The 23,512-nt window shown below is 45.2% G+C and overlaps 1 protein-coding gene across 10 annotated transcripts in view; it reads right to left on the bottom strand.

Annotated features, from left to right (window-relative positions):
- The window catches only part of DNAH9 (dynein axonemal heavy chain 9), a 290,463-nt gene that overhangs the window by 110,219 nt on the left and 156,732 nt on the right, over positions 1-23,512 (bottom strand). For all 10 annotated transcript variants that reach the window (XR_009491586.1, XR_009491587.1, XM_024980551.2 and 7 more), the window contains 5 exon segments: positions 23,198-23,437; positions 16,477-16,638; positions 15,424-15,620; positions 10,509-10,671; positions 9,504-9,627 (listed from right to left, as the gene is read on the bottom strand). Coding sequence is in view for 8 of the 10 variants with exons in the window: in XM_024980551.2 (XP_024836319.1) it covers positions 9,504-9,627; positions 10,509-10,671; positions 15,424-15,620; positions 16,477-16,638; positions 23,198-23,437 (886 nt within the window). In the remaining 2 variants the exon portion in view is untranslated.

Raw genomic sequence — 23,512 nt, 5'->3', positions numbered from 1 at the left:
AAAGCAGGAGACTGAACTGCCAGAGGGGATTTTGTGATGTCAACAGAGGCAGAGGCTATTTAAATATTTGAAAAGTTTCCTCCTGAGACCTAAAGTTGGGAAGCCTTATTTCTGCCGCCAAGTGCAGAAAGGCTCCATGCGGTCATTAACATGTCCTGATATTTTGCAAGTCAGACTCATCATCATTTTTGTGTGGTCTAGAGAGCCCACAACTGCTCTGGGGGGAGGAGATCCTGATAGTTTAAGATGGATCTTGTCTGGAGCTTGGTGATAAAAAAAAGGGCAAAGCTGAGGGTTATTCTCTGTGAACCAGTCAACTTTGCACTGGCTTAAGGTCTTTGACCCCACCCAGGAATAATATTTTTCAAAACATTTCCCTGGTTTCAAGAGAGAAAAAATAGGGGGTGTGGTGACTGTCTCAGGACCCTTGGCCCTCTGTTCTACGTGGCTGGAAACTTTCTCAAAGCACATGTCCAGAAATAATACCTAGGGATTTCCCTGGTGGTCCAGTGGTTAAGAATCTGTGCTTCCAATGCAGAAGACATGTTGGATGGGGAACTAAGATTCTACATGCTACAGGACAACTAAAATTTAGCAGAGCCAAAAAATAAAAAGTAATACATAACATGGCACATCATCCTTCTGATATTATACACTGTCGTTCAACAAATACCCCTTGAATGCTAATTATGGGCCAGGAGTTCTGTTCAGAACTGACCATATAAATGATGACAATAACAATCTTTACAGAGGGTTATAATTACACCAGCCATCTTTTACTTCCTAAGTTGAGTGGTAAGTATTTAATCCTTATATTTTGTATCTCTGGATTATTTCATAACAAAAAGTGCACCAATAGCAGACATCACAGTCTCTGCCTTTCATAAGTTTGCAATGTCGGTGCAATACAGCGGTGGTGTGTGCAAGCACCGAGGGCCAGGGAAACACACAAGGGTGTTTCTCGTCCTCGAGGTGACAGTGGATTAGTGAAGATTTCCCAGAGAGATATTAGAACACCCAAGGTAAGTCTTGTACTATGGGTAGAAGTTAATCTAGACAAAGAAGGAGAAGGGCACGAGGTTCAAAAGGAACAGTGTGAGTCAGTAGGGATGTCAGGGCACAGTAGAGTATGTTATTTCAAGGAGGTAGGAACTGCTGCATTATAAGGGGCAGGTAAGCCAGCAAGGAAGGAAGGAAGCAGGTCAAAGGCGGATTTGTTTTGTTTTGCCTTTCTGTACAAGACAGCTTATCCTGCATTCACTTAGGAATTAATGAAGGAATTATGGTTTAAACAGACCTTTTTGGAAGCAGCAAGGAGAATGGATTGTAGTGGAGCTCCCTGGGATGAAGGGAGGTGAGTTAAGAAGTGTCTTCAATGTAAGCTTTTATATATAGGATGGATAAATAAGGTCCTATTGTATAGCACAGGCGATTCCCAGGTGGCTCAGTGGTAAAGAAACTGCCTGCCACTGCAGGAGGTGCAGGAGACACTGGTTCAATCCCCGGGTCAGGAAGAGAAAATGGCAACCCACTCCAATATTCTAGCAGGAAAAATGCAGGGATAGAGGAGCCTAGTGGGCTACAGTTCATGGGGTTGCAAAGAGACATGACTGAGCATGCACACACACACTCACTGTGTAGCACAGAGAACTGTATTCAGTATCCTGTGATTAATGATAATGGAAGAATATAATATATATATATGAAAAAATGTATATATATCTAGATCGCTAATTACCGCTGTACAGTGGTTACTAACACAACATCGTAAATCAACTATTCTGTTGTTTGTTGTTGAGTTGCTAACTCATGTCTGACTTTTTTGAGACCCCGTGGACTGTAGCCTGCCAGGCTCCTCTGTCCGTGGGGTTTCCCAGGCAAGAATACTGGAGTGGGTAGCCCTTTCTCCCTCCAGGGCATCTTCCCAACCCAGGAAGGATCCCCTGCATTGGCAGGCAGATTCTTTACCATAGAGCCACCAGGGAAGCCCAGCTATACTTCAATAAAATAAATTAAAAAGAAAAAGATGTGTCGGCATTTGTTGAAGAAAGAGATGAAAAAAACCAGTGGTAGCCATGACAGAGAAGGATGGATTCAGAAACAGAGGTTGAAATTGGTGGCAACTGCTTACCTGTTGGGTACAGGTGGTGAGGGAGAATATAGTAATGTAGGAGAATGCACAGAGACCTGGTCTCAATGTGTATGAGGATTTAGTACTACATGAATTAAAGACAGGTTGGTTACTCAAGCATCTTTTTGCATTATCCTTTGGGCATTTTTGTTTGGCAGCTGGAGCCAACCAGGTGCTGGTTTAGATTTCCATGGCTTATGGGGTGGATGTACCTTATAAATAGATCCACTGAGAGCAGAAAGGATGTTTAGAAGACCTGGTGCATGTTTGACAGCTTCTCTTTTGCCCTATACTTTATCTTTGTTCCTTCCAGGGAAATTGGGTCAAATACGATTTGTATAAAACACAGATGGTCCATCAGGAAATCCAGTTCCAACTGCTCATGGGAGAAGAAGAACTCAATGCCAATATCGTTACAAAAACCTCCAGACTCCACATTCTCATGGGATGTGTGCAGATCACTAATGCATCAACCCAGCATCTAATCCTAGACCACCCGGAAGACCAGGGGAATCTCTTCATGTTTTAATAGGTTGGCCAAAAAGTTCATTTGGGTTTTGCATATGATATTACAGAAATACCCAAACTAACTTTTTGACCTACTCAATATATTCCAAGAGGAGATTTGGCCCACATGTACAAAGGACAGGGATGAAGAGGCACATGGCTTTGCAAGAGAGGGGACTCAATTGTTCATAAACTATTTCAATAGACCACATAGGGGCTACTGACTAGAACATGGACGCTTAAAAAATGATTTTTGAATATGTGAGTAGATGCAAAGTGATTTAATTTGAGCCATGGAAGAGGAGCATTAATTTTTGAGTGAACAATTAAACCTTTTGAAAAGCAAAAGGAAAATTCCAAAACAAGATCCTGAAGTAAAATGAAGTACGAAATCTGGGAAAGTGAGGAGAGGAAAAGACACCACACCTGGTGCAGACCAGGTCTCTCAGCTGGGGCTGCAGTAGAATGGGCTTTCTGGACTGCTGGAACCTGGAGGCAGAGGTACGCTCCCAAAAAGCCAGGAAAAGATTCTATTTTCTCCATTTAGATTAAGATGGGGCCTTGCTGTGGAGGAGGCGATGGCACTCTACTCCAGTACTCTTGCCTGGAGAGTCCCATGGATGGAGGAGCCTGGTGGGCTGCAGTCCATGGGGTCAAGAAGAGTCGGACACGACTGAGTGACTTCCCTTTCACTTTTCACTTTCATGCATTGGAGAAGGAAATGGCAACCCACTCCGGTGTTCTTGCCTGGAGAATCCCATGGACGGAGGAGCCTGGTGGGCTGCCATCTATGGGGTCACACAGAGTCGGACACACCTGAAGTGACTTAGCAGCAGCAGCAGGGGCTTTGCTGATGCTGAGTTTGGTTCAAGGGCCAAGAGAGAACAAATTTTGTAGACTTTTAAAATATCTGGATTTGATGGTCCATGTACATTATTCAGGAATTATTATATTATATTATAGGACAACAAGGACATAGTAGGAATTGAACTTTTCAGATTCGGCAAGGGCCAATATTTCATGCATCATTTCACCAGCAGCTTCAAGAGCCCCGTTAAGGACTCTGGCAGCCAAAGAAAGAAACTGAAAGGCTTCATTCAGTCGGATTTGTGTCGCCACCCTGCTTCTTATACAATTATATGGCTTTTGCTAATTGAATCAGAAATTTGATTTAAACTTTAACTTTGAGCATAGGATTTCTTACTGTCAGTCTGCAACCAATCTGAGATGCAAGTGGCGTAATGATGGGTTCTGAAATGTTTGGTTAGTGTCAGAAGTGGGGTTTACCAATCAAGTGCTGAATTAAAAATACAGTTTGATCTTGGAAATGGTGTCAGGAATTCAAGGGATGAAAGAGTGAGCTAAAGAAGTGTGGGAGGAAAGCAGATAGCCCACTGAGCCCACTTTAAGTCACTGAAGAAGATGAATCACTGGAGTGTTAAATCAGTGGAATTCACTCACTGTACCTTATCCTCAGTCTAACAGGATTTATAGATAACTAGAGAGAGATGAGCTGATGACAAGATAGCCCAATGCATAGTTTTCTAGTAGTTTCCTTGCCTCTACTTGTTATCTTTTGGAAGAAAAGCTATGACAAACCTAGACAGCATATTAAAAAGCAGAGGTATTAGTTTGCCCACAATGGTCTGTATGGTCAAAGCTATGGCTTTTCCAGTAGTCATGTATGGATGTGAGAGTTAGACCATAAAGAAGGCTGAGTGGTGAAAAATTGATGCTTTTGAACTGTGGTGTTGGAGAAGACTCTTGAGAGTCCCTCTTTAGAGTTTCAAGTCCCTTGAGAGTTCCTTGCTTGAGATACAGCAAGGAGACCAAACCAGTCAATCCTATAGGAAATCAATCCTGAGTATTCATTTGAAGGACTGATGTTGAAGCTGAAGCGCCAATACGTTGGCCACCTGATGTGAAGAGCTGACTCATTAGAAAAGACCTTGATGCTGGGAAAGATCGAAGGCAGGAAGAGAAGGGGGACGGCAGAGGATGAGACGGTTGGATGGCATTACGACTCAAGGGACGTGAGTTTGAGCAAGCTCCAGGAGATGGTGAAGGACAGGGACGCCTGGCGTGCTGCGGTCCACGGGGTTGCAAACAGCTGGACACGACTGAGCGACTGAGAAACAACACTATGCTATCTGGGCTTCCCAGGTGGCTCAGTGATGAAGAACCCACCTGCCAGGGCAGAGATGCAGAAGACTTGGGTTTGATCCCTGGGTCGGAAAGATACCCTGGATTAGGAAATGGCAACCCACTTCAGTATCCTTACTGGACAAATCCCACGGACAGAGGAGTCCGGTGGGCTACAGTCCATAGTGTCACAAAAAGTCAGACACTACTTGATGACTGAGCATGTACACACAGGCACTGTGTTATCCAAGAATGGAGTGGCTGCACAATCCCATAAAACTAAAAACTAAGGGGATGACAAGGCCCTGAGGAACCTCTGTAACTCTGCCTGGATTGGCAGTAAGTTAATTTCTAGTCAGAAATTATCTGACAGGGAAAATTACAACTCAGATATGCTCAATTCTCCCTGTCAAAACAGTAAGAAAAAAGGGAGGAAGATTAGAAAAGTATTACTTTTCACTGTATCTCCATATAGACATCTTTAATGCAAATCCTGTTTTTGTCTAAAAGCCATACAAAAGAAATATGAGCTTGAAATTCCATGACTTTGGAGCAGATTGACTGCAGTAAGTTTTCACTGGGCAGGGTTTCAGAAATTCATTTGACTTGAACCAAGTTGTCTTCCAAATGCAAAATTAAAAATATTTCATTGAGGAATAAAATTTCAATTAGTAAAAGTGTAACGTCTCCTGTCTCAGACGTTATTATAGGAGAAGGTGACCCGGCTGGACTGGAGCCAAATGAGATACAGAGTGAGTCTGCAACTTGCCTGGCATCTTCAAAGCTGTAAGTCTTGAGAAGCACAATTCAACCTTTTTGATCGTTTTAGAAATTAGACTTTAGGGCACAGCTTCAGGGTGGAAGGGCAGTTAGACCTATTTGGTAAAATAATAAAAGGTGAGGCAGTGTTGGAGCTGAAGTACTATTGTAGAAGGTGGTGGGATGTTAAGAAGACAGTATTTAAGAAAAGGACAGGGCTTCAAGGGCTTCCCTCATAGCTCCGTTGGTAAAGAATGCGCCTGCTATGCAGGAGACCCCAGTTTGATTCCAGGGCCAGGAAGATCCACTGGAGAAGGGATAGGCTACCGATTCCAGTATTCTTGGGTTTCCCCTGTGGCTCAGCTGGTAAAGAATCTGCCTGCAATGTGGGAGACCTAACTGGAAGATCCCCTGGAGAAGGGAAAGGCTACCCACTCTAGTATTCTGGTTTGGAGAATTCCATGGACTAACAAAGCTAGTGGAGGTGATGGAATTCCAGTTGAGCTATTTCAAATCCTAAAAGATGATGCTGCAAGAGTGCTGTACTCAATATGTCAGCAAATTTGGAAAACTCAGCAGTGGCCACAGGACTGGAAAAGGGCAGTTTTCATTCCAATCCCAAAGAAAGGCAATGCCAAAGTATGTTCAAACTACCACACAATTGCACTCATCTCACACACTAGTAATGTAATGCTCAAAATTCTCCAAGCCAGGCTTCAGCAATACATGAACTGTGAATTTCCAGATGTTCAAGCTGGTTTTAGAAAAGGCAGAGGAATCAGAGATCAAATTGCCAACATCTGCTGAATCATCAAAAAAGCAAGAGAGTTCCAGAAAAACATCTATTTCTGCTTTATTGACTCTGCCAAAGCCTTTGACTGTGTGGCTCACAATAAACTGTGGAAAATTCTGAAAGAGATGGGAATACCAGATCACCTGACCTGCCTCTTGAGAAACCTGTATGCAGGTCAGGAAGCAACAGTTAGAACTGGATATGGAACAACGGACTGGTTCCAAATAGGAAAAGGAGTATGTCAAGGCTGTATATTGTTATCCTGCTTATTTAACTTATATGCAGAGTACATCATAAGAAACACTGGGCTGGAGGAAGCACAAGCTGGAATCAACATTGCCGGGAGAAACATTAGTAACCTCAGATATGCAGATAACACCACCCTTATGGCAGAAAGTGAAGAAGAACTAAAGAGCCTCTTGATGAAAGTGAAAGAGGAGAGTGAAAAAGTTGGCTTAAAGCTCAACATTCAGAAAACGAAGATCATGGCATCTGGTCCCATCACTTCATGGCAAATAGATGGGGAAACAGTGGAAACAGTGGCTGACTTTATTTTTCTGGGCTCCAAAATCACTACAGATGGTGATTGCAGCCATGAAATTAAAAGACACTTACTCCTTGGAAGGAAAGTTACGACCAACCTAGATCGCATATTAAAGAGCAGAGACATCACTTTGTCAACAAAGGTCCATCTAGTCAAGGCTATGGTTTTTCCAGTGGTCATGTATGGATGTGAGAGTTGGACTATAAACACAGCTGAGCACTGAAGAATTGATGCTTTTGAACTGTGGTGCTGGAGAAGACTCTTGAGAGTCCCTTGGACTTCAAGGAGATCCAACCAGTCCATCCTAAAGGAGATTAATCCTGGGTGTTCATTGGAAGGACTGATGTTGAAGCTGAAACTCCAGTACTTTGGCCACCTGATGCAAAGAGCTGACTCATTTGAAAAGACCCTGATGCTGGGTAAGATTGAGGGCAGGAGGAGAAGAGGACGACAGAGGATGAGATGGTTGGATGGCATCACCGACTCAAAGGACATGAGTTTGGGTAAACTCTGGTAGTTGGTGATGGACAGAGAGGCCTGGCAGAATGCAGTTCGTGGGGTTGCAAAGAGTCAGACACGACTGAACAGCTGAACTGAACTGATACAGTCCATGGGGTTGCACAGAATCAGACACGGCTGAGTGACTTTCCCTTTCACTTTCTCTGGTAGTTCAGTGGTAAAGAATCTGCCTGCCAATGCAGGAGACACAGGTTCGATCCCTGGTCTGGGAAGATCCCACATGCCTGGGAGCAAATAAGCCCATGCACCATAACTATTGAACCTATGCTCTAGAGCCTGGGAGCCACAGCTATTGAGCCCACATGCTGCAACTATTGAAGCCCAGAGCCCTAGAGTCTGTGCTTCACAGCAAGAGACGCATCACAAGGAGAAACCTGTGCACTGCAACTAGAGAAAAACCCGAGCAGCAACAAAGACCCAGCACAGCTAAAAATAAATAAAATAAATTATAAAAAAGAGAAAAGAACCACTTATTGGATTGGGGGAGGAAAGGTGTAAGAGTTAATAAGCAAATTCCTGGACTGAAAGGTAATTTGAATTAGGCAGGTTGGGAAAGAAATGAGAATGTGGAGTCGGTGTAATGGTTGGAACCAGCACAGCAAGGAACCTGGGACTCTGGTCCTCATCAGGGAGAAGCCAAAGTCTTCTCACAGAGCCTGCTAGTGCATGGTCCAAACCAGGGACAGGGGCTCATCGTGGAAGTGACAGTAAAACGGCCCTGGGTACAAGGGAACAAAATGCGAAGCAGTCAACGATTGTGAAGCTGTGAAGTTCCTAGAGACCGCATGGGAGGAGCCATCCTGAAAGGTATTTTATATGACATGGAACAGACTTTGGAGAATCACACTGTGATCTTGGTCCTTGGACATTACAGACCAAGGAAGATTTAGTCAGAGGTGGGGAGAAACAGGTTTTCTGAAACGCTGGAAATCTGGAGGCAGAAATTGTGTTCAGAACACCTGTGCACAGACTATTTTATCAGCCCAGATGAAGAGGTGGCTTTGTAGATGTGAAATTTGGACTGAGTCAAGAAATAATATTCTCTTTTTAATTAATATAAATATATACATCTCTCCCCAAATTTCTGAAAATGCATAATTTTTGTACTATATTGTCTTATCTTCTTGGGTATGCATATATAAATACATATACCTTAAATTTTTTTCCCTAACACTTAATATTTGTTTATTTGGCTGCATCTGGACTTAGTTGCCATCAATTGCTCCAAGGCATGTGCGATCTTAGCTCCCCAACCAGGGATTGAACCTATATCCCTTGCTTTGTAAGGCAGATTCTTACTAGACTACAGAAGTCCTTAAATATATAGATACACACATATATATATATCTTGTGTATGCATATATACATATTTTTATATATTAGTATATGTTTATAGATACATATATATGTATACATAAACATTTTTTTTTCTTGAATGGCTGACATAAGTCCTGAATCCCTAAAGAAATAAGGACAGCAAAGTATCAAGAATTGAACTTCCAAAAAAAAAAAAAGAATTGAACTTCCCAGTGAAGTCCTATTTTGCATTCACATTGTCACAGGGACATTGAGACAGCCTTTGTCAAGTTCTTTGTAATCTAAGAAAACCATCCTCTGTCCGTTTTGCTTCTACTTTGTTTGCATCAAGTTCTGAGTCCTTGGTTAATTAAACTGGCAACCTCACCTTGCCCTATTGTCTAAGTTTTGTGGGTGCACATTTTCTGTGTATCTTGCAGCTAACACCTAACCTCCCTGAAATACTGCACACGTTCCATCTCCTCTGTCTTGGGTGTAGGAGGGAACACCACCTTCTCTCTGGACTCAGCAGGTCAGCCGGCCCTTCAGCTGCTCTTCTTCCTATTGTCATATCCGGTCCCACCTAAGGAAGCCCCAAGAATACTGTCTGTTTGGAGTGTAAGGACAGTGAAAGCCAGCAGGCCCAGCACCAGTCCTCGAAGGACCTTCATGAATTAAGTCTCCCCTGTATTGGTTTTCTCCCTCATTTCTGTGGCCTTGCTCTTCTGACCTTGAACCAAGCCTCCACCTGGGAATGTCTCTGACTCCAGCAGGAATTCATTAGAGATATTCAAGTACAAAGAGTCTCTTACCAGATGCCAAGAGGTCGTTGATGAACACGAGGAACTTCTCGTCAGCCACTTGGGCATCGGTCATGAGAAACACGGTGCTGAGGTTCTTGACCCCGGCTTTCAGGCACAAGCCTGCCAGGTCCGCCTGCAGAAACCACGGCAGAGATCTCTGAGAAGAGGGCCTCCTTGAAAAGAGACCCCCACCCACTTTTTAGGAACGGGACCATTTTCTTGTCTGTTCTCACAGGAAATAAGGAAAGACGGCAATGGGAGGGAAGGAGGAGTGTGACTTTGAACTCACAGGCAGAAAAATATGCCTCATTCCCAGGCCTTGATCCCATAGATGGAAAAGTAGAATAAACAGTGGTGATCTTTAATTCACACAACCACCGTGGCTCCTGAACGAGTTTCTAGGACTCCTGCCTTGTGCAAAGAGACATGAGCTTTCCAAAGACAAGGATGGTCCCCTGTTCACCTGTGTTAACTTATATCATCACACAAGTGAATGACTTGCCCCAGGAGGAAAGCAAACGCTCTTAGTTCTGACAGAAGAGTCACCACGTACTTGGGCCTCCAGGCCTGGGTAGATGACTATATCTTATGATAGCAGAGTTTTGTGTTTTTTATGACTAGCTCCAGGAAAAGACTTGTATTGCAAAAAATATATGTACATGGGGGAACACACAAACACACTCACACATATGCACACACAATCATTTGGTAGAAAATTTGTTGTTGTTGACTTTGATGTATTAATAGATGTGCTTCCTATTTGGGTGAGAGCTGAGGCTCTACAGATGTCACTAAAGCAGCGGAAGTCTCCCAGATACAGAGCTTGGGAAGGCCAGGTTCTCAGGCAGGGTCTAATGAGCCCCTCCAGCCACCAGCCCAGAGTCTAAGAAGAAGGCGGACAGACTGTGAAGAGGAGATTCTGGGCGAGAGAGCCGAAGAGCTAATGCAGGGTGACAGGGAGCTGGGCAGCTCAGGAGAGGCTAGGTCTCCTCCTGCAGCCGCCAACCCTCCTACCTTGAAGTCCGGGATCTGGTAGCCTCTCCGCAATGTGATCTGGAATATGTCCATGGAGCTGACGAAAGCCGCCAGCCGGGTCAGGCTCTGCTTGCCACTCCCCCCAACGCCGACTAGCAGAGCATTTCCCTGGGGGGACTCCAGGATGCGATTAATGTGGCAGCTGAGAGAGAAGCAGAGACACAGGGCTTCGATCAGATTCCCCTCCGTCAGGAGCAGGTGGAATGGTCCGGGGGGACCTGGAACCCTTGCAGGCACATCCTGGGCTGAGCTTGGGAAGACTCAGTTAAGAGGTCGACTAAGAAAAGATGCACAAGGTGAGAGTTGCAAGTTAAGTTTTATTTGGGGCAAAATGAGGACTGCAGCTCGGGAGACAGCGGTGCAGAGACCTCTGAGAGGCTGCTCCAAAGAGGTCGTGGGGAAAGATCGCTAGATAAGATTTTGGTAAAGAGGGAGTTCAGAGCAATCCAAGGTTTTCTGCTAGTCTTGAGGAGCTGATGTCACCGTGAAGGGATTCAGTGCTTTTCTAGATATGAGGTGATGCAAGGATTGGGATCATGAAATCAGTTTCTGAAAATATTTATCTAAAGACCTGTTCCACCAGTTTCCTGGAGCACAGAGTGCCTCACTCTCCAACCTGGACTCTCTTCAGGGGGTGTTGAAGGTCCACAGTTGTAGCAGAACAGGGTTCAATCTCTGCAAAGGCAGAGAGCAAATGCCCTTGGCAAGCGCCAATTTGTAGTTGACAATGGTCCCCAAGCTTGGCCTCGCCTCTGGCCCGAGTGGACTAAAGTCTCCCTACTCTGCTTTAAGCCAAAGCCTCTGGTGAAGCACAGGTGGTGGAGGAAGAGCCCAAGGCAGCCAGGAGGGGTTTGTGATGGCAACAGGAAGGGCCTGGGGTTATATCTCTAATTATGTCCACAGGATGAATTCCTAGTGAGACAGTTTTCACGGCTTTTGATAAATGCTGAAAAACTGCACTCCCCCACCCCATTATGCTGCTGCTGCTGCTAAGTTGCTTCAGTCGTGTCCAACTCTGTGCGACACCAGAGACGGCAGCCCACCAGGCTCCCCCGTCCCTGGGATTCTCCAGGCAAGAACACTGGAGTGGGTTGCCATTTCCTTCTCCAATGCATGAAAGTGAAAACTGAAAGTGAAGTCGCTCAGTCGTGTCCGACTCTTATCGACCCCATGGACTGCAGCCCACCAGGCTCCTCCATCCGTGCGATTTTCCAGGCAAGAGTACTGGAGTGGGGTGCCATTGCCTTCTCCACCACCCCATTATGGTGGCACTAATTTCTTCTTAGGTAGAAGTAGTCAAAAGTTGAGTCTACTATATTGGAGCATAAGAATATGTCAGATTGTATGAGTTGAATTTGGAAGTTAAGCCCATATATTTGGGGATGGATAGCACAGTGATGCAGCCACTGTGAACAGGTCGTATGTCACTAAATTTATCTAGTGACATTTTATTCCCCTAAATATTCTTTCCAGGTGCCCCAGTGGTAAAGAATCTGTGTGCCAGTGCAGAAGAGGAAAGAGACTGGAGTTCAATCCCTGGATCGGGAAGATCCCCTAGAGAAGGAAATGGCAATCCATTCCACTATTCTTGCCTGGAAAATTGCAGGCAAGTAAACAAAAGCTGAAGATGTACCACAGTACAGCTGGAGGAGTCTGGCTTACTGAAGACTGGACACACACACACACGGACAGAAGAGCCTCGCATGCTACAGTCCATGGGGTTGCAAAGAGCTGGGCATGACTGAGCACACAATACAACAAATATTCAGGAGATTTTCACTGACCTACTTTAGCTCATTTTATGATTTTACTTTTGCATTTATAATTACTCAGTTTTGATATTCTGTCTTGTATCAGACAGATGTATACTTCTCCAGATCTGTTATTAAACCAGAGTTTCTAGACATCTGAAGAGTGTGTATTCTCAGCTTACTTTCTCTATGGTGCTAGCGCATTGAAGGGATTCAAGAAGTTTTTGTTAAATTGAAGCAGAACACCCAAGACCTTATCCTAAGCATCACATTTGGGGGTGAAGAAGTTGCAAGGAATCATCTGCTTTGTGTCTATATGAGAAAGGGTTGCCTACAGTGACAAAAGGAGAGATGGTGGTGCAAAAATGTCCAGGCCCTTTCTTCAGATTCAAAAAAAGAGGGGCGGAGTGCGGGGATGAACTGATGAAAGTGAAAGAGGAGAGTGAAAAAGTTGGCTTAAAACTCAACATTCAAAAAACAAAGATCATGGCATCTGATCCCATCACTTCATGGTAAATAGATGGTGAAAAATGGAAACAGTGACAGACTTCATTTTCTTGGGTTCCAAAATCACTGCAGATGGTGATTGCAGCTATGAAATTAAAAGACGCTTGCTCCTTGGAAGAAAAGATATGACAAACCTAGACAGCATTTTCAAAAGCAGAGACATCACTTTGCCAATGAAGGTCTGCATAGTCAAAGCTATGGTTTTTCCAGAAGTTATGTATGGATGTGAGAGTTGGACCTTAAAGAAGACTGAGCTTCGAAGAATCGATGCTTTCAAACTGTGATGCTGGAAAAGACTCTTGAGAGACTCTTAAGACAGTAAGGAGATTAAACCAGTCAATCTTAAAGGAAATCTATGCTGAATATTCATTAGAAGGACTGATGCTGAGGCTCTAATACTTTGGCCGCCTGATGCAAAGGGCCAGCTCATTGGAAAAGACCTTGATGCTGGGAAAGACTGAGGGCAGGAGGAGAAGGGGATGACAACCATGGACGATGCCATGGTTGGATGGCATCACTGACTCTATGGACGTGAATTTGAACAAACTCAGGATGACGGTGATGGACAGGGAGGCCTGGAGTGCTGCAGTCCATGGGGTCACAAACAGTCGGACACAACTGAGCAACTGAACAGCAACAAGGGATGAACTGATGAGGAGAGAGGCAGGCAAGGGGAAGGAAAAACTCAAGTAGGTTCTGTGGGCCGCCCAACACCCAGCTGTATTCTGGAAGGCCTGAAGTCAGTTCAGCATGGTCCATGCTATTCTATAGCTAAATGGAAATGCATCATTAGAGCTGAAGCTTTCAAAGAAGAATGGTGAAGTCTGCAACTGTCAGCATCGGACGCCAGCTGGGGGATTCATTAACAACCTCTGATGAGGGCAAAGGACTCTGCATTTAAATCACAAAATCTGAAAGGAAGATCAATATTCTAAAGGGTGCCTGGGCTAGAAAACCAAGGCAGTCTGAGTTAAGCCCATTACTGAGCTTCTGGGAGATTAAAAACAAAAGCTGAAGATGTACCGCAGCACAGCTGGAGGAAACTGGCTTATTGAAGACTGGACACACACACACACACACACACACACACACGAGAGAGAGAGAGAGAGAGAGAGAGAGAGAGAGAGGGAGAGGGAGAGGGAGAGGGAGAGGGAGAGAGAGAGAGAGAACCAATAAGATGTACAAAAGAAGGGGCATGAGAGAATTTCCTTTTTTTTGTTAATAAACATGAAGTGATTCTAAGAGGAAGAGGAGGAGGCAGAAAAACATACATTGGAGCAAACGAACAAAGAAAAAGACAAAGATTATGCCAAAAGCAGGAGGAACAATCTAGTGCAAAGCTTTCCAAAGAAGCAGAATGAGAATGTGCTGGAATGGTGAAGGAAGTTGGTAGGAGAGAAAAGGTGCTTTGAGGGAAAGAAAACAACATCAAAAAGACAAAGACTCTAATCTCAGGGACTGTAATGCAGCGTAAAGCCCTCGACAGGCAGGACCCTCAAAAATCCTTACTTTCTGGAGGAGCAAACCGAGGCTTGGGGCAGTTGTGTCCTTTGCACAGTACTACTACCCGTCAGTGGCAGGATGAGGACCTGAACTGGGGCCTGGCTCTCAGCCGGGCCTGTGGGTTCCTGGGAAAGTGTGTACAGACTCCATCCTGGGCACTGTGTGCAGTGGTGCCCGTAAGCTTAGTTATCTGTGCTTCTCACTATATTGTTTGGTGCAGAGAAATGTCACCGGCATGGAGTGAGGGGAGAAGGAGGGTCCCTACATCTTTCTAGGCCCTGGGGCATATAGAAGGGGGAAGAAAAAACACACTTTCCTTAACCCAGGGATCAGTTAGGTTTCAGTAAGAATTCGGAAGTGGAAGACCAAGTGGATTTTGCTGTTGGAGACCCTGGGCAGCAGGGGGCAGGGTGGAGTGATTGTAGAAGGCAGGAAGGGTGGTAAATGCAGCTCAGGTGTCAGTACATACTGTCTGGGAGGTTTGGAGACCATTCTCCATGGTTCACTTGATAGCCTGTGTGCTTAGGGCATGCTCAGTCATTAAGTCATGTCTGATTCTTTGTGACCCCACGGACTGTAGCCCACCAGGCTCCTCTGTTCATGGAATTTCCCAGGCAAGGATACTGGAGTGGGTTGCATTTCCTTCTCCAGGGGATCTTCTCGACCCAGGGATGGAGCCTGTGTCTCCTGCACTGGCAGGTGATTCTTTACCACTGAGCCACTGGGAAGCCCATTCACTTGACAGGAGCAAGACTTAAAAGGACAGTTAATTTTTGAAACGTGTGCACTTAAAACTTTCGATCTCACTGGACTAGGGTGGGTTGGGAATACAGGTCCTCAGCCCTTCTGCTGCCTTATTTGATGACCTCCCATTCTCCCCTGGTGTCACTGTGGTCAGGACCAGGATTGTGAATGGCAACCATGTGCACAAATCCTGTTCCTCCAGAGTCTAACACGACACTGCCCCCCAAGGTCAGTGGCAGAAGCTGCTCTTCCAGCTGCCATCTCGACCTTCACGGCAGAAGCAGTCACTGCTTTCCCGATTTTATCTAGGTGTCCTCAAATGCCCCAGTGAGACCTGACACTGGGAAGGGGAGACAGCTGAAGAAAGGCAAGGAGAGAAGCACGCTTACACATGGCGCACGGCGTCCTCGAAGAGCACCAGGTCCATCACCGTGTTGACTTCGTTGTGGCTCTCCAGGGCCTCCACCAGCGTCTGGGTCAGAAGTTCCCACGACTGGACAGGCATGTACTTGGGCTCCCCGATACCGTGTGCAAAATGGCAATACACGTTCAGGCTTTGGGTCTGCTCCACAGTCTCTCCAAGGTCCTGGTGATGAGACACAGGGGCAAGGACCCTCCTGACCGACTCTTGGGTCTGCTCCCACACAGAGTGGAGACAAATCTTATTATGTATAAGAAAATAAAATACCCAGTACCATTCACCTGACTTAAAAGACAGGGGGTCTTTGTCTCGTCACTACCAAGCCATCCTTGAAGTTTCAAAGGGACAGCTATTCTTTTTATAATCCAGAAAGGAATTGTTTACTTATCAAAACCCAAATACTTGGGATTTTGAGAGGTGGAGATTGTTATGAAAGTGAGTCCAAGAAAGAACAGGCTTTCTAATGCATCAGGAGGAGTTTATGTCAGCTTGAGCAATTGTTCCCACCTGCCACTCTTTCCTTCTAAGGTTCAGACTGGAGGACTCACTTGGGAAGAGGGTGATCAGCATGCTGTTCAACAGCAGGGGCATAACCCAGGAAATACATTTTAAATCACTATTTAAATAAATCTTCAGTCTCTAGAGTTGTTCCAAATGTTCCAAGTTTCAGACTTGTTCCAAATTTCCAGCCAGTAGCAGTTCCAAAGTGGCTGGCTCTGCAGAGACGAGACTCTGAATTTCCAAGGATGCTGGTGTGTCAGCTGGGATGACCAATTTGGGGAAAGGACAAGGATATGGTCAGATGGTCTTCACAGGCCTCACAAGACCGAGATTCTATGGTTAATGTGTATCTCTTCTTGCCCCAGAATTTTCCACTTTGTCACACTAAGGACAGACTTTCTTTCTTTATCTAAATATGATTTTCTTCAATTTAAGGGCTGGATTTTTATCATTTTGGTGATCCTTGCATAATCACTATTCTTTTTCAGATGTAAGCAGAAATTCACAGGGCAATACTCACATCAAAAATTTTCTTGACCACGTCTACCTGGATCTTATCAAAAAGATCAAGGTCCTTCTCTTCCACCATCTTATCCCGATAAACCCGATTCGATTCGTGCAGATAGAGATTTACTAGGTCCTGTGAGGACCTGACACATTCCACGGAGGAGAAGAGAATACCCTGTAAGGAGAATAAACAGCAAAAAAAAAAAAATAATAATAACATAAATAGCAACTTAAAATTTCAGCAGTTACTATTGATGGAAGCCAGTTATGCAACAGGCACTGAACTAGATGTTCTGCCAGACAAAGCTCACTTAACCACAGTGATGAACCTACAAAGTAATTTTTACAATAGTTATTCAGCATAAGGTGAAGGGTGAGATTCAGAAAGAAAGCAAGCGTGCTCTACAGTATAGGGTAATAAGTGGCCTTAGTTCAAAACCACACAGCTTTGAAGCCAGGTCTGCCTGACCTGAGATCCTGGAATTTCAACCACTACTTTCCAAATCACCACAGAAATGGGTGAGGTGGCTTCTTGGCTGTATTTCAACTCTACAAGTGCCATTTTGAAAGCTAATCTGGGTGATGACTGTTAATTCAAATCAGAAGGACAACAGAGGGCTGGAAGGAACATAGCTAACTTTTACAGGTCAGCAATCTAGTTATTCACCTCTAGTAAGTTCTCCTTCCTATACACCTCAGGGATCATTCTAAATATTTACTATTCTTTTCAAATGTCCATCACTTCCCTGTTACTATTAGCCAGTGCTCCAACCTCCTTTATGGAAAAATGGACACCACTGAGGTCAGAGCCTCTTGACAATTTCAAATCCTATAACTTAAAGCTCATCAATGCCTTCTTTGCCCTCACTGACTTCTGTCTTATCTTACAAGAAAAGGAGTCCTTTAATTGTACGTCATTACAGACAGAATGGGCTTCCCCGGTGGCTCAGATAATAAAGAATCTGCCTGCAACGAGGGAAACTTGGGTTCGATCCCTGGGTTGGGAAGACTCCCCTGGAGAAGGGAATGGCTACCCACTCCAGTATTCTTGCCTGAAGAAATGCATGGACAGAGGAGCCTGGTGGACTACAGTCCATGGGGTCACAGAGTCAAGACACAACTGAGCAACTAACACTTTCGCTACAGACAGAATGATGCTCAGATTCACCTGCATGGCATGAAGATCGGGTCATAACAAGAGGTGAAAGGCTGACAATTAATGATCTAAGTAGCCATGTCAAGAAGATAGAAGAACAAGAACAAACTCATCTCGATCCTAGAGTAAGTAGGAAGAAAGAGATTATAAAGAAAAGAGCAAATTTTAATAAATTTGTATACAAAAATGTATCAAATAGAGATAACCAATAAATTCAAACACATAATATTGACATACGTCTCTTTTTCAGTTTCTTTGGAAAAGACTAGCACAATTAGCCCTAGTCTCTAGCAGGGCTGATTGAAGATAAAAAGAGAAAAACAGAGAAGGTACACATAATCAATAGCCAGAACAAAAAAAGAGAGCACATGTCAGACAAAACAGATACTTAAAAGATAACAACAGGATACTGTAAACAATTTTATGCTAATAAATTAGAAGCTGATGACACTGACATCTGACCACAACTGATGCAAAAAGAAGGAGAAAATGTGAATTGCCTAATACGTATTTAAAAAATGGAATTTATACTGGAAAATCTTTCACAAAAAAACTCCAGATGGTTTCATCACTAAATTCTTCTGACATTTAATGAAGGTACAATACAGTGTCTTAAAAAATCTTCCTGAGAGTAGAAATAGAGGAAACGGTTCCCAATGCATTTTATGAGGACTTCATAACCTTAGAACACTGGAAGAAAGAAAAATGATAAGAAAATCATATTAATATAGGTGCAAACATTATAGAGAAAAAAATAATGAATGGAATCCAGAAAATAAAGTAAGTTCAGCATGTTAACAACTCAGTTGGGTTGATTAATAAAAAATAATCAATGTAATTTATCCCATTTCCACAAAAAAAAGAGAAAAAGATAGATACAGTGATTTCAACAGATATAGAAAAATCATTTAAGTTTCAACATATATTCATGATAAAAAAAAAACTCTTAGTAAACTATAAACGGAAAGAAATTTTCTTAAACTGGTAAAGAGCATCCACGAAAATCTATAGTAAGCATCACACTTAACAGCCAACTATTGTAAACACTTGCCCTTAAAATTAGGAATGCTGTGCAAGGCCACTCTCACTATGTCTCTTCCTTGAGGCAGCAGGTAAGAACAAGCAATGGGAAGACTTAAGGGTCAGAAAGAAAGGAATTGTTACTATGATTCATTTTTACCAATGGCATGATTGTGTATATAGGTGCAAACATAATATTGAACAAAAGTACACAAGCGTATTTTCCATACAATTTGCATATAAAGTCCCCAAATAGGCTGAAATAACGTATGGGGCTAGAAGTCCAGACAGTACTTTAGCTCTGAGAGGAGAAGAAGGAGTGAGTGGAGGACTTCCCTGGTGGCCCAGTGGTTAAGAATCCATCTGCCAAAGCAGGAGTCACAGGTTCTGTCTCTGGTCTGGGATGATCCCACATGCCACGGGTCAACTAAGCTGGTTTGCCGCAACTACAGACCCCATGCTCTAGAGTTCAGGAGCCACAACTACTGAAGCCCGTGCAACTTGGAGCTCACGAACCACAACAAGAGAAGCCACCACAATGGGAAGTCGCGGCACTTCAACTAGAGAAAGCCTGCATGCAGCAACAAAGACCCAATGTAGCCAAAAAAATAGGGAAGTACAATGAAAAGAAAAGCTTCATTTTTTTTTTAGAGTGAACAGAAGAAAGAAAAACAAGGGGTTTCAGGGATGCTGGCAATGTACTTCTTTTTTAAAAAATGTATTTATTGGGAAAGTAGTTCTTGACTTGAGTTATGGTTATGTAGCTGTGATGATTTTGTGACAATTAACTGAGATGTGTGTTCATGACTTCGGCGCTTTTTGGCTTGGATGTGAGACTTTTAAAAAAGTTTATTTTAGAGAAAGACAGAAATCTCAGTGGGTCCGTTTGACCCCTGCCTGCTTCCTGGATTTCCTGGGTACCAGCCCTGTGTGAGGTGTTGACAGCAGAGAAGGAGCCCCACCACCAGTGCTGACCCTGGGAGCGAGGAGAGCCATCAGCTGAAGTTTACAAGCCCCATTACAGCCAGATGCTCAGGCTGACTGACAATTAAGGGCTGAGTCGATGAGAGTGTGTCAAGGGCAAAGTTTGCACCAACTCAGACAGTTTTGTGTAGCACTGAGATGGGAATGCTTAATGATTTCTGCTCAGAGCACGATCAAGTTCTGTCCTGATGTCCGGATCCTGGACAGAGTGAGTGAAGCGCAGAGAAGGGCTGAATGATGGAAGCTTGGATCAAGCTGGATGGAGGAAAACGGCGTGTTCTCCAGACAGCACCTGTCTCCTTGCGGGCATTCAACCCTCCTTACAGCTCTCCTGTCAGGCCTTTAGGCAAGCAGGCTGGGAAAGGGGAGGGAGGGGGAGGCTGTAGCCAAGCTGTGGGCTCAAAACTCTGTTCTGGAGGAGGAGGGTGAGGGGCTGTGTCGATGGACAGAGGCAGGTTCTCCAGTGGGGGTGCACTTCCCACATTTGGGGCTGGGAGCTGACAGCTGGCAGGCTGCAGAGGTCGGGCTGGGACACAGAGCCCGGGGGTTGCTACTCAGGCTGGCTGAGTCTGGAAAAGAACCAGACTTAGCCCCACACCATACCTCTCCTCCTAGTTCCTCCCTGACTAGGGAGGAGCTAACACAGGCTGGACTGGGACCCTCCTTCCTCAGGACACCTTGGCAGCCTGAATCCCCACACAAGAGAGCTGACCTCCCCACTCATCTGGGGTACGAGGCTTCTGCTTGGCAGTTATGCGAACATACTCGAGCTACTGACTTGTCTGTGACACAGTTTTGTCATTTCCAAATTGGAAGTGATCAGTGTTGTACCTGAAATGGTTGTCTTGAGGATTAAATCATTAGCTAACAGATGCAGAGGGCATAGGACTGGCTCAATAAATGCCAGCTTTATTACAGACTGAAGCTGGACCTTTTACAAAGATCCTCTCTGATCTCAAAGTTCCCTCCCCGATCTTGTGGCTTGGTGACACCTACAAGGCCTGCTCCCACCTACTTGTTATTCCACCGACACCGTGCGTACTCTTCTACCTCCCCGAGCATTCACGCTGTCATCTATGAGCTGGCAACGTCTCCCAGCCTCTGTTAAATTGGGATAATAATGTGTATCCCAAAGGGCTGTTGTGAGTATGAATTTCAGGTTGCACAGGTGACAAGCTGCTGTCCAGGCAGGAGCCGGCTCAGGGCATCGTATGAGGGAGACCTGATGCCTCTTTTCCCTTTCATTCTGCCACTATGAGCAGTGGGAATTTGATCTAACGACTTAACTCCTTTTTGTTCATTTGGAAAATGCAGACGGTGACACCTGTGTCTCATCCCACTCCAGTGAGATTTAAGAAATGGCTGGTGTGATTAAAAAATAAAAAAGTGCCTTCCCTGGTAGTCCAGTGGTTAAGAATCCACCTGCCAAAGCAGAAGACACAAGTTCAATCCTTGGTCCAGGAAGACCCCCTGTGCTATGGGGCAACTAAGCCTGTGCACCACAACAACTGAGCCTGTGCTCAGAGCCTGTGCTCAGCAACAAGAGAAGCCACCGCAACAAGAAGCCCGTGAACCGCAACCAGAGAGTAGCCCCCGCTTGCCACCACTAGAGGAAGCCCGAGTGCAGCCATGAAGACCCAGAGCAGCCAAAAATAAATACATACATAAATAAAAATTTTAAAAGTCTTTCTCAATGAATACTTGATAAATGGGAGGTGAGGGTGGAGATGCACAGACATTGCCACTGTCCAGGTCTGAGGGCCACGGGGCTGGGTCCTACTTGTTGCCTTAACTGTCTTAGGCTGTTTCATCAAAAGGATGGATGAGGACAGAATGGCATATTGGAAGGGGGACCTGAAGACCTAGGTTCTAGTCCAGTTCCTTCCCTGGCTGGCTGTGTGCTCTTAGGCAAATCAGTGTAAGCTCTGTGGGTCTGTTTCCTCATTTATAAGTTAATAAGTGAATGTTTGGAGGCACCTGACCCAGGAGCGCCATCCTGGGTCAGGTCACACGTGCTCTCAGAGACTTGGCCTGGCTGTGGGGCTCAGTGGTCCACCCTCTGGGTGAGCCTTTTGGGAACGCTGCTCTCAGATCACTGAACTAATGTTCAGTGGCTTTCTGCTCCTTACGACCACGGAACCCGCAAGCCCTATGGCCTCAGTGCCTGGACTTTTGCTAGTCTGAGGTTTCCCAGAGTCCTACCTGCACAGGTAGTGCCCTGAGTGTTGCTGTTGCTCAGTCACTAAGTCACGTCCATCTCTTTGCAACCTCGTAGACTATAGCCCACCAGGCTCTCCTGTCCTCCACTGTCTCCTGGAGTTTGCTCAAATTCATGTCCATTGAGTTGGTGATGCTATCTGACCATCTTATCCTCTGCCACTCACTGCTCCTTTTGCCTTCAGTCCTTTCCAGCATCAGGGTCTTTTCCAATGAGTCGGCTCTTCACCCTGGGTAATTATCAATGTGCTCCCCGTGGAGGGTCAAGCCTTGCTCCCTGGTCAAGTTGACATTTCCCTACAGGTGTGGCCTCTGCTTGGTATAAAAGGCACTTTCCCTCAAAAATGGCTCAGAGCTGTCCTGGAGAGGGGTCCCTCTGAGTAGTTTCTGCAGATTCTCCTCCAGGATGGGAGGGTTATGGACCCATGATGTGAGGACGGGTTACCTGAGCAAGGGGAAGAAGGGGCCGGGTTTGCTGCACTGCCCTCTGGAGGTTTTGATAGTGAGGAGCCGAGCGATTGGAAGCACCAGGCAGACACAGGCCATCCCTAGTTGGAAGAGCATCACTATTTTGAAATGGTTTTGACCTGGGAAATAAGCCAGAGTTTCTAGGACTGAGGCATCCCAGAGGCTGGAGGATGGTGTCTTAGGAGTAGCACCACATGGCTTCTATAGGAGGCAGAGCCCTCCTGCATGGTGTGGGGGACGTTCTCTTGCAAGTCAAGAAAGATGAGTGGACCAACAGGGCGTGCAAAATATTTTTATCTTTTTTCCGTGCCACTCTCTTTTCCTAGGCTGAAATCATTACATAACATTATCTTTGAAATGCTGAGCCACATTCAGCTTGAAGGAACCAACTCAAAAAATGCATCCGGCTTACTGAGAAGTAACTCAATCGACTAATAGAATTCTATATTTTAAAATTTTTTTGGCTGTGCTGGGTGTTGGTCACTACAAGGGCTTTTTCTTTAGTTGCAGAGAGTAGAGGTTACTCTCTAGTAGAGGTGCTTGGGCTTTGGAGCACAGGCTGTAGGGCACTCAGCCTTCAGTAGCTGTGGCACCTGGGCTCAACAGTTGTGGTGCATGGGCTTAGCTGCTCTGAGGCATGTGGGATCTTCCCAGACCAGGGATCGATGTGTCTCCTGCATTGGTAGGTGGCTTCTTTACCACTGAGTCACCAGGGAAGCCCCGGAACTCTGTTCTCTTGAATAGACCCACACAGATCCCACGGTACTCTGTTTACTTATATGTTCATCACCCCATAAGAACCCTGCCTTCATCAAAGAGTTTGGCCAAGGATGGAGGGAACAGGGTCATTGTCAAGCCTCCAAAGGTGTCTCGGAGAGGTCGGACTCACCTGGAAAATGTTGGCGAAGTCCCTGAGGTTGAAGATGTAGTGGAATTTGATCGCTGTGGGAAGGAACGTGGTGGCGATTTTCTGGTGGAAGGTGAGGGCCAGATGGAGCAGCTGGGGGACACTCTTGTGCAGCGCTGCCGGGAAGCTCCCCAGCTTGAGGTGCTGAGTCAGGATGGCGCTGTAGATGGAGGACAGGGCGTCTGCTCCCGGGAAGGAGAGGGTGAGCACACTGAAGTGACGCTGCTCGGGAAAACAGAGCCACAGGGAGGAGGCCACGAGTTACACTCTGTGGTCACAGAACAGAAATCACCTCTT

This window comes from Bos taurus, chromosome 19 (genome assembly GCF_002263795.3).
Source record: "Bos taurus isolate L1 Dominette 01449 registration number 42190680 breed Hereford chromosome 19, ARS-UCD2.0, whole genome shotgun sequence".
In the NCBI taxonomy this organism is placed as follows: domain Eukaryota; kingdom Metazoa; phylum Chordata; class Mammalia; order Artiodactyla; family Bovidae; genus Bos; species Bos taurus.
This window is presented reverse-complemented; position numbering and strand designations above follow the sequence as displayed.